General features: G+C 45.1%; 1 protein-coding gene across 1 annotated transcript in view; it reads right to left on the minus strand.

The window, feature by feature from the left end:
* The window catches only part of LOC126108836 (Golgi integral membrane protein 4-like), a 142,629-nt gene that overhangs the window by 40,345 nt on the left and 89,718 nt on the right, over positions 1–12,566 (minus strand). The window contains exon 8 of the mRNA XM_049914199.1: positions 3,575–3,754. Coding sequence (XP_049770156.1) covers positions 3,575–3,754 — 180 coding nt within the window. The remainder of the gene's footprint in view (positions 1–3,574; positions 3,755–12,566) is intronic.

A 12,566-nucleotide genomic window follows, 5' to 3' on the forward strand; every position in this document is an offset into this window, starting at 1 on the left:
ACACAACCCACACCATTACGGAGCCACCACCAACTTACAAAGTGCCTCGTTGACAACCCGTTTCCACGGCTTCGAGGTGTCTGCGCCACACACTGACCCTAACATCAACTCTTATCGACTGAAATCGGCACTCGTCTGACCGGGCCACGGTTTCACAGTCATCTACGATTCAACCGATACGGTCACATGCCCGGGAGAGACACAAAAGTTCGTGTTGCGCTGTCAGCAAACAGCACTTGGGCCGCTCGTCTGCTGCCACTGCCCATTAACAATAAATTTTGCCGTACTGTTCTGACGGATACATTCGTCGTATTCCCACATTGATATCTGTCTTATTTGATGCAGTGTTGCTTGTCTGTCAGCGCTGATAACTCTACAGAAATGTTGCTATTCTCAGTCATAGCACGAAGACCGTCGGCTACTGCTTTGTCTGCGGCGAGAGTCGATGCCCGAAATTTCGTACTGTCACTCTGTATCCCAGAATACGGAATTTTTTGATAATTTCCGAAACAGAATGACCCGTGTGTCAAAGTTCGACTTTCGTTCCGCTTTCGAAGTCTGTTAATGCAGTCGTAATTGCATCGGAAGCCTTTTCACACAAATCACCTGAAAATAAATGCACTGCCCTTTTGTACTTTACGTATGCAACACTACCACCATCTATATACTCTTATATCGATATCCCACGACTTTTACCATCACAGTGGACGTTTTAAGGTAACTTGTGGAAATCTACAGAAAGACCGAGCCTGTGACACTAACCGATTACATGGAAAAAGTAGTTCTACGGGGAACATCTTCTGAATGTCTGACGGTCGCCTAACAAAGAAAATCTAGAATTTCACATGGGCTCAGGTGAAAAGATAGGGATGTTTCCATGAATGTGAAAAAGATCTTATAGCAGTCAGTACCACAAAGGAAAAAAATCATGAATATGGATGAATTTAGACAAATGGTGGAAACTGAGGTGGTTTTAAACTGAGATAAGAACTCAACATTTTGATGAATGTGGACTCAGTCAGAGGACCTGAAGAAGACATTGAGTGATGGCTCAGGAGAAACTGGCAGGACAGCAAATTTGGCAGGCACGCAATAGCTAAACATGAAAAACAATATTCACTGTTAACAGTTAATCCACAGTGACTCAGTTCAAATGTAAACAAATAAATAAATAAATAAATAAATAAATAAATAAGAAACAACAGAAGTTGATGAATGTCATGACAAAAATAACCTGCTGCTTGAATAAAATAAATTATTTTCTGTAGACAGTGCCACACAAGTTCAATGTATTGTAAGAGTGTCACCATTTAACAACCAAAAACCACTGCAATAATATTTATTCACAGCCAGCCAGTTCAGTCTGGTCAAATTTGACAGTCTGTGAACACATGTTACCCCACCGACATTTGGTGGGTCCACGGTGCCACTCTTCTTCAAAAACTACCAATATCTACCACACGGTTCATCATATGGTCACTGACCAATAACAAGAAAGCATCAACTATATTTTGTCTTAAAAACGTACAAAATGTTATGTTCCTCTTGACATGATAGATTTGCAAAAAAATTAAATCACTGTATTCAAGATGGCACGACATCAATAGTAACACTTTAATCAGGGCCATTCTTTTATAATTGTATGCACTGCTGAAAAGCAAGAAACACAAGGTACAGGAAAGTAGTGGAACAATCCTTTATAATTTATATTGGCCAGTTACCTCAAAAAATAAGGCATAAAAAATAAAAGAAGAGAAAAGAAATAAAATAAAACTTATTTAAGCGACCGAGTTACTTTTCATAAGTCAATACAGACACCCACATGGCCTTCAGGGAGGGCTTTGAAACAAAAAAATATGAGACAATGAATAACTACTATTTCTCAATACTGATCTCTCCGATGTACATTTTACGGTCAGGCATCACCTAAACATATTTTTATCAACAAATGTCACACAGAGCCATTTTTACGAGACAGAATTGTCGGCCAGTCCTTACCTACGGCAGAAACGTCAGTAGTGCTGACAGAAACATATGAAAGAAAAATATATACACGATCCCAACTGTTAGAAATATTAGCTCCTTCGTGGAGGAGAGGTTGATAGACTGGGGTCCTAATGACACGTACTTGCTCTTTAACCTCCCTCTGTCCTTGAGGAAGGATCTAGTACTTTTAAAAGCTTGCATATACTGTTACGTACAACCTCATCAGAAGTACCGAGACACCCCTACGTAATGCAGAAATGACCACCGCGAGAGGCAGACAGGGAGTATCGTGTCGTCAGTTATAACAATATTTGTTTACAGTTCATTTAATTTTTTTATAATTTTTTTGCTTTAAAATTGTCACATATTGGTACTATATTTTCTGTATATGTAGAAAAGTGTACTATACTGTAGACTGAAGTTCTTTGCATTGTACGTGAGTAATGTATGTAAAATGGTATGTAAATTGTTTATTATGTTAGATAATTTTCTGATGACCTTTCATATTTAAAAATATTTGTGTGTATAAATTGCTCAAGTTAATCTAAATTTGACAGTTTACGAATGGTCACGCTTAGGAACAATATAAGAAATAGGTGTTATGTAAAAGCCAGTGTGCTTTTGTTTAAAACGAGAGTGGCTCCCGAGAGTGGAAAACGTGGCAAAGGCAAATTGGCGCATTACCTAGAGCGAGCACGGTCTGTAGTCAGCTGTGACTGAGGCAACGCCCTTGTGGAGCAGGAGAAGCACTGCCTGCAAATATGTACAGAAATGCCTCAGGTGGAGACTACAAACAGCTTACGGCGCAGCTGTGAGTTGTCGGACTAACGTACGTCGAACTGAACGACGTGAAGGAGAGAAACTGAGCCCATACTGTGGGTAGTGTATGCGCCATAACTGTTCACCACACCCAAGCCTACAGCCACTAGGTAAGACTTTCTTATAGTAAATTTACTTCTGTACAGCGTGAACCTTTAATTTAAACTGTGTTTTTAATAACCATTCTCGAAATTTAAAGAAATTGGTTGACCCTGTTATGACTCTCCTTGATGTTGCCTATCTCCCACATGGACTACTCAGTTTGTATATTTTGCTTATTTTTTTCATAGTTCCACACAACTTCTTCCTGTTTTCTCAATTGATCTGTGTTCAGTTTTACAAGGCCTATCCACTGTGCCAACTTATAACTAAATGTGAGGGGGGTGCGATGGGGAGGTTCCCTTGTTAGAACTACTTAAACCTAACTAACCTAAGGACAACACACACATCCGTGCCCGAGGCAGGATTCGAGCCTGCGACCGCAGCAGCTGCGTGGTTCGAGACTGAAGCGCCTAAAACCACTCGGCTATAATGAAGTGAACAAATCTATTATATGTGTTGTAATATGAACTTGGACTCCTCCAGAAATAAAGCTAAGAACCAACCACTGTCCTGACAAGTATTATTTTGTCCAGTACAAAACTCAACTTTTATAATAATTCGTAAAGCTACGATACAACTTGTAATGTACCACACGACCTGCAGTAAGACTACAAAATATATACGAATAAGTGAGAAAATAAGGTCCGTTCGTCGAGGACCGGCTCACCTCTTCGTGTCGCGGCCGGGCGTCGGCAGCCGGCGCGTGCTCCCGCTCTTCGTTGTCCGCCTCCGCCTCCCCCTCGCCCTCGTGCTGCAGCGGGGGAGGAGCCGCGGCCGCCGGCTGCGCCACCCTCTCTCGGCTCAGCACCGCCATCGGGTTGATCTGCGGCGTCGACGGCTTCGACTGCTGCGGGAACACCGAAACCGGCGGTTACGTCACACGTACAGGTACGGCGAGCGAGTACGTCAGCTTTACGGGCGGGTCGAAGAACTGGAAGGAGTCTCGAGGTTTCGTGGTGTGTCAGAATGCCAGACAAAGTGCACTTACGAGGGTAATCCGGGACATAACAGTATACGGAAACACTCAGTTCTCAGCCGACAATGGCCTCAAAAGCTGAAAACTGGTATTCAAATATGTAAATACTAGCTGCAGAACAGCAATATAGCATTTCCCTCTTTTGTTTAACCACAAAGTAAGATATAAAATGAATATCGCCCCTTCGTACGGTACTATGTGGTGCTCTCAATGACGAAGCAGATACGTTTACGAGTTACCCACTGTCGGTACTGATGCACACCTCCCACTACAATGCTGGCGTGCACTCCTGTGACCTCTCACTGCCGTACAGTGGTAGATGTGGAGCACTTCAAGAATTAGTAGAGTCGGTGCACATTTATCGACAGAAACAGATGTGTTCATTTTTGTAAAGCACGTTATTTTCTTATCCTCACACATTATGAGGACATTTTAGGATGACACACATCTTCTCCTCTCAGTAGACGTCACATCATCTGGAAGGGTACTTCAAAATTAAATAACTCGGTCTGGTGTGGCTACAGAAGCATTACGGACTTAGTGTTCCACCACAGAAATTGCCGAATTCCTCAGTGTCTGTCAACAATGTTAATGTTAAAGAAGTAGACCGAGAAGACACCGTCGGGTGTCAACAGATCTTTGTTCACATACAGACTGTCAGTGGGTACGTAAACAATTAGAGTTACAGTTCTCTGTCGAGGTAGAACGGCCTCTAGAGTGCACCGGTGCTGTTCTCGTTTAGTGTTCTTACCACGCCCGGAAGGGCTTATAAAGGGCACGAACGAAGTCGGATGCCGGGTGGTCACCGTGGAGGACACAGAGGTGGCACATACTCGTGTGAGACGGCATTATCGGCACCAGACAGTTCGGAAGGTCCTCACGTCAGGTCGTCATTCGACCAGTCGGTCGAGTCGTACGGTACCCGTATTTGCAGGACACGCAGATATCACAGCGTTCCGAAGTCTGACCGCACGACACGAGAACGTAAGGACGGAGACATTTGTCGAGGCTCCGGTCGACCGCACCCGACTGCCACAGACGGGGGCAGCCGTACTGTGCACCGAGCAATACGTAACCACTGCACACCTGCGCCTTTCGACCGATGACAAGTAACTGTATCCCTGCAGCATTCCGTGCCATCCACTGTCTCGAGTCAGAGACCGTCAACAAACGGACTAGGGAATTACGATCCCACACACGGGTTGCCGTTAACACGACACCACGGACGGATACATTCGGAGTGGAGTCGTAACCGGCAGGCACCGACTGTCGCAAAACGGCATTGCACTGTGCTCGGCAACAAACTGCAGTTCGGCATTACCCCGGATGACCGTCATCAGAGAATATGGCAGTCACCTGGGGAGAGGTCTCGCCCTTACCCCGTTTTGGAGAGATACGGCGGAATAACTCCTCGTGTCGCGGCAGGGGGAGCCGTCGAGTGCGACTTCAGATCGCGGCCGGTAGCGATCGGGGGTACTGCGGTAGCAAAACGGTGCGTCACGGACGCTCCGGGTCCTCACCCGTCGTCTCTCGTGTGAGAGTATTGTGGTGCCACTTTCTAACAGCACGGTACTCGTCCACACACGGCACCTGTCTCTACGAAGTGTCTGCCCCACGCTGAGGTACTCGGACACCCAGACCTGCCCCTACCGGAACACCTGTGGGAGCTGCTCGGGTGGCAATTCCATTTCAGTGCCAATATCTACGATATCATGGACCAGTTGCAACAGTTGTTGGCCAGCTTGCCTCCGGAGGGGGGTATAACGGTTTCATGACACCAGTCACCCCCCGCATCCACGACAGACAGGGTGCTACATTATACTGATAAGTGAGCTCGTACTGCCGAGCTGTTTGTAATTTTGATTCTATTCTGTATGCCCTGAAAAAACATCGTAGCCCCTCTCTCTCTCCTGGCCCGCGAAGTTTCATTTCGTTTCCTCTTTTCCTACCTACTAGATTTTGTCAGGCAGCGTATATAGACCCAGTACGTCTACATAGACACTCGGCAAACCACCACTGTACCAGTTTTCAGGGTTTCTTCCTGTTCGATTCACGTATGCGTGGGAAGAATGACTGTTTGATGCCTCTATGCACACAATAACTATTCTAATTTTATTCTCACAATCCCTTCGTGAGCGATATGCGGGGCGTTGTGGTATATTCCTAGAGTCATTGTATAAAGCCGGTTCTTGAAACTTTGTTAATAGACTTTGTTGGGAAAGGTTACGTCTATGATAGAGAGTGTTCCAGTTCAGCTCCTTCAGTATCTCTGTGACACTCTCCCGTGGGTTAGACAAACCTGTGACCATGTGTGCTGCCCTTCTCTGTGAATGTTCAATATCTCCTGTTAGTTCTATCTAGTACAGGTCCTACACACTTGAGCAATATTGTAGGACCGGTCACACGAGTGTGATTTGTAAGCAATCTCCTTTGTAGACTGACTGAACTTCCCCAGTATTCCACCAATAAACCAAAGTCTACCACCTGCTTTACCAACTACTGAACCTATATGTGCACTCCATTTCATATCCCTACAAGGTGTTACACCCAGGTATTTGTATGAATTGGCCGATTCCAACATTGACTCAGTGATATTATAGACATAAGATACTACTTTTTTTTCATTTTGTGAAGTCCACAATTTTACATTTATCAACATTTCGAGCAAGTTGCCAATCTCTGCACCACGTTGAAATCTTACTGAGATCTTTCAGACAGTACTTCATCATAGATAACTGCATGATCTGCAAAATGTTTGGAGTTTCTATTAATATTGTCTGCAAGGTGACGAATATACAACACAAAGAGCAAGGATCCCACCACACTCCACAGGGGCAAACCGGAAGTTACTTCTACATCTGAAGATGACTCTCCATCCGAGACAACATGCTATGTTCCCCACAAAAATGTTCCCAATCCAGTCACAATTTTCGCTCGATAGCACATACGAGTGTACTTTTGACAATAAGTGTAGGTGTGGTGCCGAGTCAAATGCTTTTTGGAAATCCACAAGTACAGCACGTACCCGAATGCCTCGATCCAAAGCTTTCAGTATGCCATGTGAGAAAAGTGCGAGTTGGGCTTTACACGATCAATGTTTTCTAAACCCGTGGCGGTTGGCATTGAGTACAAGTCTGACACATGCGTTACAGAGTCCCCCACTGCAAACCTTGACGTCTAGCAGAACAATAAGCACGACAGTGGGAGCTGCATCAGCATGTGAATGGTGCTCGTGTCGAATGTAACATCCGATAAACGAGTGCTGCTGTAAATAATAAGAATACAATAATTATTTCACCAAACTGATAATTAATTTCTAGGCACTCTACACAATGCATGAATTATAGGAAAACTGTTTGCAAGTATCACATGCACACCAAGTTTGGTGGAACTTCTCAGAGGCATTTCAGTGCTACACAGTAAAATGCACACAAATGTACATACACATCTGAAGTTCCTAATCCCACAGCCTTTCCTTTTTTCCTCCTCTAGACACCAAGTCATATCTGTACTGAGGGTGGTTGAAATTCCACAGTTATGCCTTTCATGGCATCCTTTCCTCTCATCACTCCTAACCTTAGGGATTAACCACTTTAAGTGGAAAAATATTTTTGCCAGCCTAACAATGAAATGTGTGTGTCAGCAACTACTCTTCAGTAATATTAATGAGTAAAACTGTTCAATTTGTTGTTTATTTCTGTTCAGAATGATTCAAATGGCTCTGAGCACTATGGGACTTAACATCTGAGGTCATCAGTCCCCTAGACTTAGAACTACTTAAACCTAACTAACCTAAGGACATCACACACATCCGTGCCCGAGGCAGGATTCGAACCTGCGACCGTAGCAGCATCGCAGTTACAGACTGAAGCGCCTAGAACTGCTCGGTCGCAACAGCTGGCGGCTTATTTCTGTCTAACATGACTGTAGGGACTGGAAAATGTAGACTATATTTGTGGCAAAATTCACATTTTTTAATGATTAGATGCACTAGTATAAAAGGTTGTCATGCTACATGAATGAAGACGAACAAAGGCTTCATTCTTTGAAACTGACTGTTAAAAAAAGTGCTGATAACTTACTGACTGGACTGTTTGCTTCTGCAAAAACTTCAACAACCTTTTGTTTCGAAATGGCCACTGTCTTCTTCGTTTGGCAGTATTTCAGCATTCAAGAATGACTGTTCTGTTGGAAAGTGCCAGTGAAGTGAATGTGTTGCCGAATTAAGGTGTTCCTGGACATCACTTGTCTTTTCCCGCCCAATTCGATGATCACAAAATCTACAGACTTAATTTTGACCTTTTGGTGGTATTCGTAGCTGTGCAACTCTTTCTTGACAACAGTGCACACTGAACTGACAAGGTACTTAGTATAGAAGTAGAACCGAACGTACAGTAATTCTATTATTTTCTGTTAGGGGAAGAATTTCAGCGCAGTCAAAAACAGGTACACAGATTTAGTTTCCATTTGTAATAGTGCAGAGCGCGGGCACTATAGACTATAGTGGCAGATGGCCACGAGTGTAAACAAACCACAATTTTGACCAACACACAAGAGAGGGTCAGAAGTAAGGGAACAAGCCCCACACCTGTATAGCAGCTCAGCAGCCTACAGCAGAAATGACACATTGTTACAGGGATGAGCAACCTCTTCTGGTGTCAGAAGGGTGGTGGTAATCGAAATCTGTGATAGACCACAGTTAGTCACCTCACTTATTTCAACATAAGAAAAGAAAACAACAAGTCATTCGGGGACGGCTACTGTGCGACTTCTTGTCGAGGTTAGCACGGGGTACTGTTAACAAACAGTACTTTAGGCCCAAACTCTGGTCGTGTTGGATGCGATCACAGTTCAAAACAACTGCCACCTAATTTGCCAGTTAAAAGTGTCCGCAATATAACATCTTTTCAGTGTTAGTTAAAAGACAAACATTTCTTTGTCGTAAAATGCTAGGTCCCACGGCTGAGTACAACTACACTGCATTACACGGTGCGTTCTTAAACAGACCATTAAACTGTCCACAATTGGCATCGTCCCATATCACTGAGCACACGGATACATTGTCGCATTCGTACACTTTTTATTTTGCGAACAGGTTCTTACGCACATTGTCTTCCCAAACTGGGTTTTGCCAGATGGTGTACAATACTAGTAACTGAAAATAGGCTTCATTCTCAATATTTATACGGAGAAAGTGCCAACGGTGTTGCCGCGGTGATAACAGCGGCTCCCGCCAGATCACCGAAGCTAAGCGCTGTTGGGCTGGGCTAGCACTTGGGTGGGTGACCCTCCGGTCTGCAGAGCGCTGTTGACAAGCGGGGTGCACTCAGCCCTCGTGAGGCAAACTGAGCAGCTACTCGAATGACAAGTAGGGGCTCCAATCCCGTAAACTGACATACGGCCGGGAGAGCGGTGTGCTGACCTCGTGCTCCTCCGTACCCGCAAACACTGTCACCCGTAGGCCGAGGATGACACGGCGGCCAGTCAGTACTGTCGGGCCTTCCGAGGCCTGTTTGGACGTAAGTTTTATATGGAGAAAGTAAAGCTGCTTCAAACTATTGGTGGAAAAATAGTTCACGTGGATACAATTTGCTATTAAATAGTGTCTATCAAAAAGTCTCTCATTTTTTGCATTTTGAGAGAGAAATCGCATTTATCACAAAATGCGAATTTTTCTGGTCCGTAACTATGAGGTATGGTGCAGTAAATATTCGTGTCAATGAATCAGGAGGAAAAAAATCTTTACTCTGTAGTTATATGACAGTTCCAGTGTCTCTTAAAGGACTGAATGTCAGTGTGCATTTCACAAAACAGCTTTTAGTAGTAATACTAGTAGTAGTAGTAGTAGTAGTAGTAGTAGTAGCTACTGCTGTTCTAAAGCCTTCAGTCCACAGACAGGTTCTGTGCAGCCCTCCATAGCTGTCTATGCTTAACAAACCTCTTCATGCCTGCATAATTACTGCAGCCTGCTTACAGTATTCGTGCAAAACTGCTCACTGTTATGTGTGAAGCCACTACAGACACCATCGTGGCAGTTTTGGGCAGGGAGTGTTTAGGACTACGGTTGCGTAAGATACCTGCAGAGGTCCACTGCCAGCCACAGCAGACAACTGCGCTGTAGGTGCTACCAAATGCTCTGTGTTGTGGATCGCTCGTGTTCTGTCCACCTGCTGAGCTGGGTGGTAACGTGGTCTCCCTTCGTGCAGCGCGCCCGGGTTCGATTCCCGGCCGGTTCAGAGATTTTCTCCGTTCGTGGACCGGACGTTTTGTCGTCCTCACCGTCATCTCATCCTCATCAACGGCACACGAGTCGCCCAATGTGGCGTCGACTGCAATAAGACTCGCACTTGGCGGCCGAACTTCCTCCGACAGGGCCTCCCGGCCAACAGTGCCGTACGCTCATTTCATTTGCTCGTGTTCTTATCAGCCCTTCGAGAGGGGCAGGTCTAACTCCCCCACACCACGTATCTCCCCTCGGGCAATCCGAGTTCTCGTCTGTTTACAGTCGCGGCCAACTGCCACGATATACTGTCTGCATAATACAGAGTCTGAAGGAAGTGAAAGGTCAATGCAAAAATATTTAAGAACATCAGATTTAAATATATAACGTCTAATGACAGACAGAAATTTTTAATGGACTGAAGTGATGTCACTGTGTTTTACTTGGACAAAGCTCGGGTAAATCAAAATCACACTAAAAAATTTTATTTGGGAAACAACAGAGGGAAAAGACAGCTTAAAAATCCCAGTGGGAAAAGGGGGGCATCTTATAATATATCACGCTAGTTTCGTTTCTACCGGATTCGTGCCTTAAATTAAGCTCGTATTCCCATCAAAAGTGGAAAACACTTCTGAGTACTATTCCAAAATGAATGGAGATATATTTTGAGAATGGTTTTGGAATCAGTGATTGGCTTCTTTGGATCCAGCCTCTGTCATTGTTATGGACAGTGCAAGCTACCACTCTGTTATTTATGACAGGCGTCCCACCACAAATACAAACAAGTGGTATTCTTCCACGGCTGCAAACTAATAATATTAGACATATTGAGTAAGGCTGATGGAGCTCGTTAAGATTTCGAAAGGCAGTAGAGAAAAACAGGAAACTGATTCCACAGCTCTGCAACACAGTCAAAGAGTGACGCAAGTACCTGCTCATCACTGTCATTATACACTGAGGTGACAAAAAGTCACGCGATATCTGCTAATATCGTGTCGAACCCCCTTTTGCCCGGCGTAGTGAAGTCCTCTGCAGTAATACTGGGCCGTGCTGCCTCTATAGGCGTCCACAATTGCAGAAGCGTTGCCAGTGCAGGATTTTGTGCACGAACTGACCTCTCAATTCTGTCTCATAAATGTTCGACGAGATTCGTGTCTGGCGATCCGGGTGGCCAAATCGTTCACTCGAATTGCCCAGAATGTTCTTCAAACTGATCGTGAACAACTGTGGTGCACTGTCCTCCACAAAAGTTCCATCTTTGTTTTGGACCACGAAATTCACGAATGACTGCAAATGATGATCACGATTATTACCGATGACAATTTCGGTTTGTGGGGCGCTCAACATCACAGTTAGCGGCGCCCGTGCAAATTCCCAATCCCGTTCCCTGTCCAGTCTCGCCATGTTCCAGAGTGGTGACAAAATGATGAGAACGACACGAATACCCAGTACCTGGGTGGAGAATGTCTCCGACCCGGTCGGGAATCGAACCCGGGACCCCGCGATCCAGAGGCAGCGACGCTAACCACTAGACCGCGACCTGTGGACGGCTGCAAACGGTCTCCCAGTAGTTGAACATAACCATTTCCTGTCAACAATCAGTTCAGTTGGACCAGGGGACTCAATCCACTCCATGTAAACAAAACCCACACCATTGTGGAGCCACTAGCAGCTCGCATAGTGTCTTGCTGACAACCCGGGTCCGTGGCTTTGTGGGTTCTGCCCTGCACTCAAACCGTACCGTCAGCTCTTACCAACTGACCGGGCCACAGTCTTCCAGTCACCTGGAGTCCAGCCGATACGATAATGAGCCCAGGAGAGGTGCCGCAGGTGATGTTGTGCTGTTAGTGCAGGCACCTGTGTCGCCTGTCTGCTGCCACAGCCCATTTATGTCAATTTCACCTGACGGTCCTAACAGATACATTCGTCTGTGTCCCACACTGATTTCTGGGATTATTACAAGCAGTGATATTCTCAGCGCACTCTCGAAACTGTGGATCTCAGAATGTCGAATTCCTCGACGATTTCCGAAACGGGATGTCCCGTGTGTCTAGCTTCGACCGCAATTCCACATTCAGTGTCTGTTAATTTCCGTCGTGTGGTCACAATCGTGTCAGAAACCTTTCCACACGAATTACCTAGGTACTGTCCTTTTATACCTCGTGTACACAATGTTACTGTCAATTGTGCACGTGCTTATTGTTATCCCACGACTTTTGTCACCCCACTGTAATCTGAGGGAACTGGCTGGGGCACAAGTGAAGAGATATGTGGCAGACGAAAATACTTCATTTGAAGTAGCACACACAGAAAGACTGATCCGAAAAGCGACAGACAAAATTACCGTTGCCGATAGTGAAGTGCGTACGTCACACTGACAAACTGCAAGGAGATCACTGGTAACATGTTGTTGAGAGACAAAATAATGGATTCGCTAATTGTCAATCTGGCAACCACATCCAG

Source organism: Schistocerca cancellata, chromosome 11 (genome assembly GCF_023864275.1).
Source record: "Schistocerca cancellata isolate TAMUIC-IGC-003103 chromosome 11, iqSchCanc2.1, whole genome shotgun sequence".
Taxonomy (NCBI): Eukaryota; Metazoa; Arthropoda; class Insecta; order Orthoptera; family Acrididae; genus Schistocerca; species Schistocerca cancellata.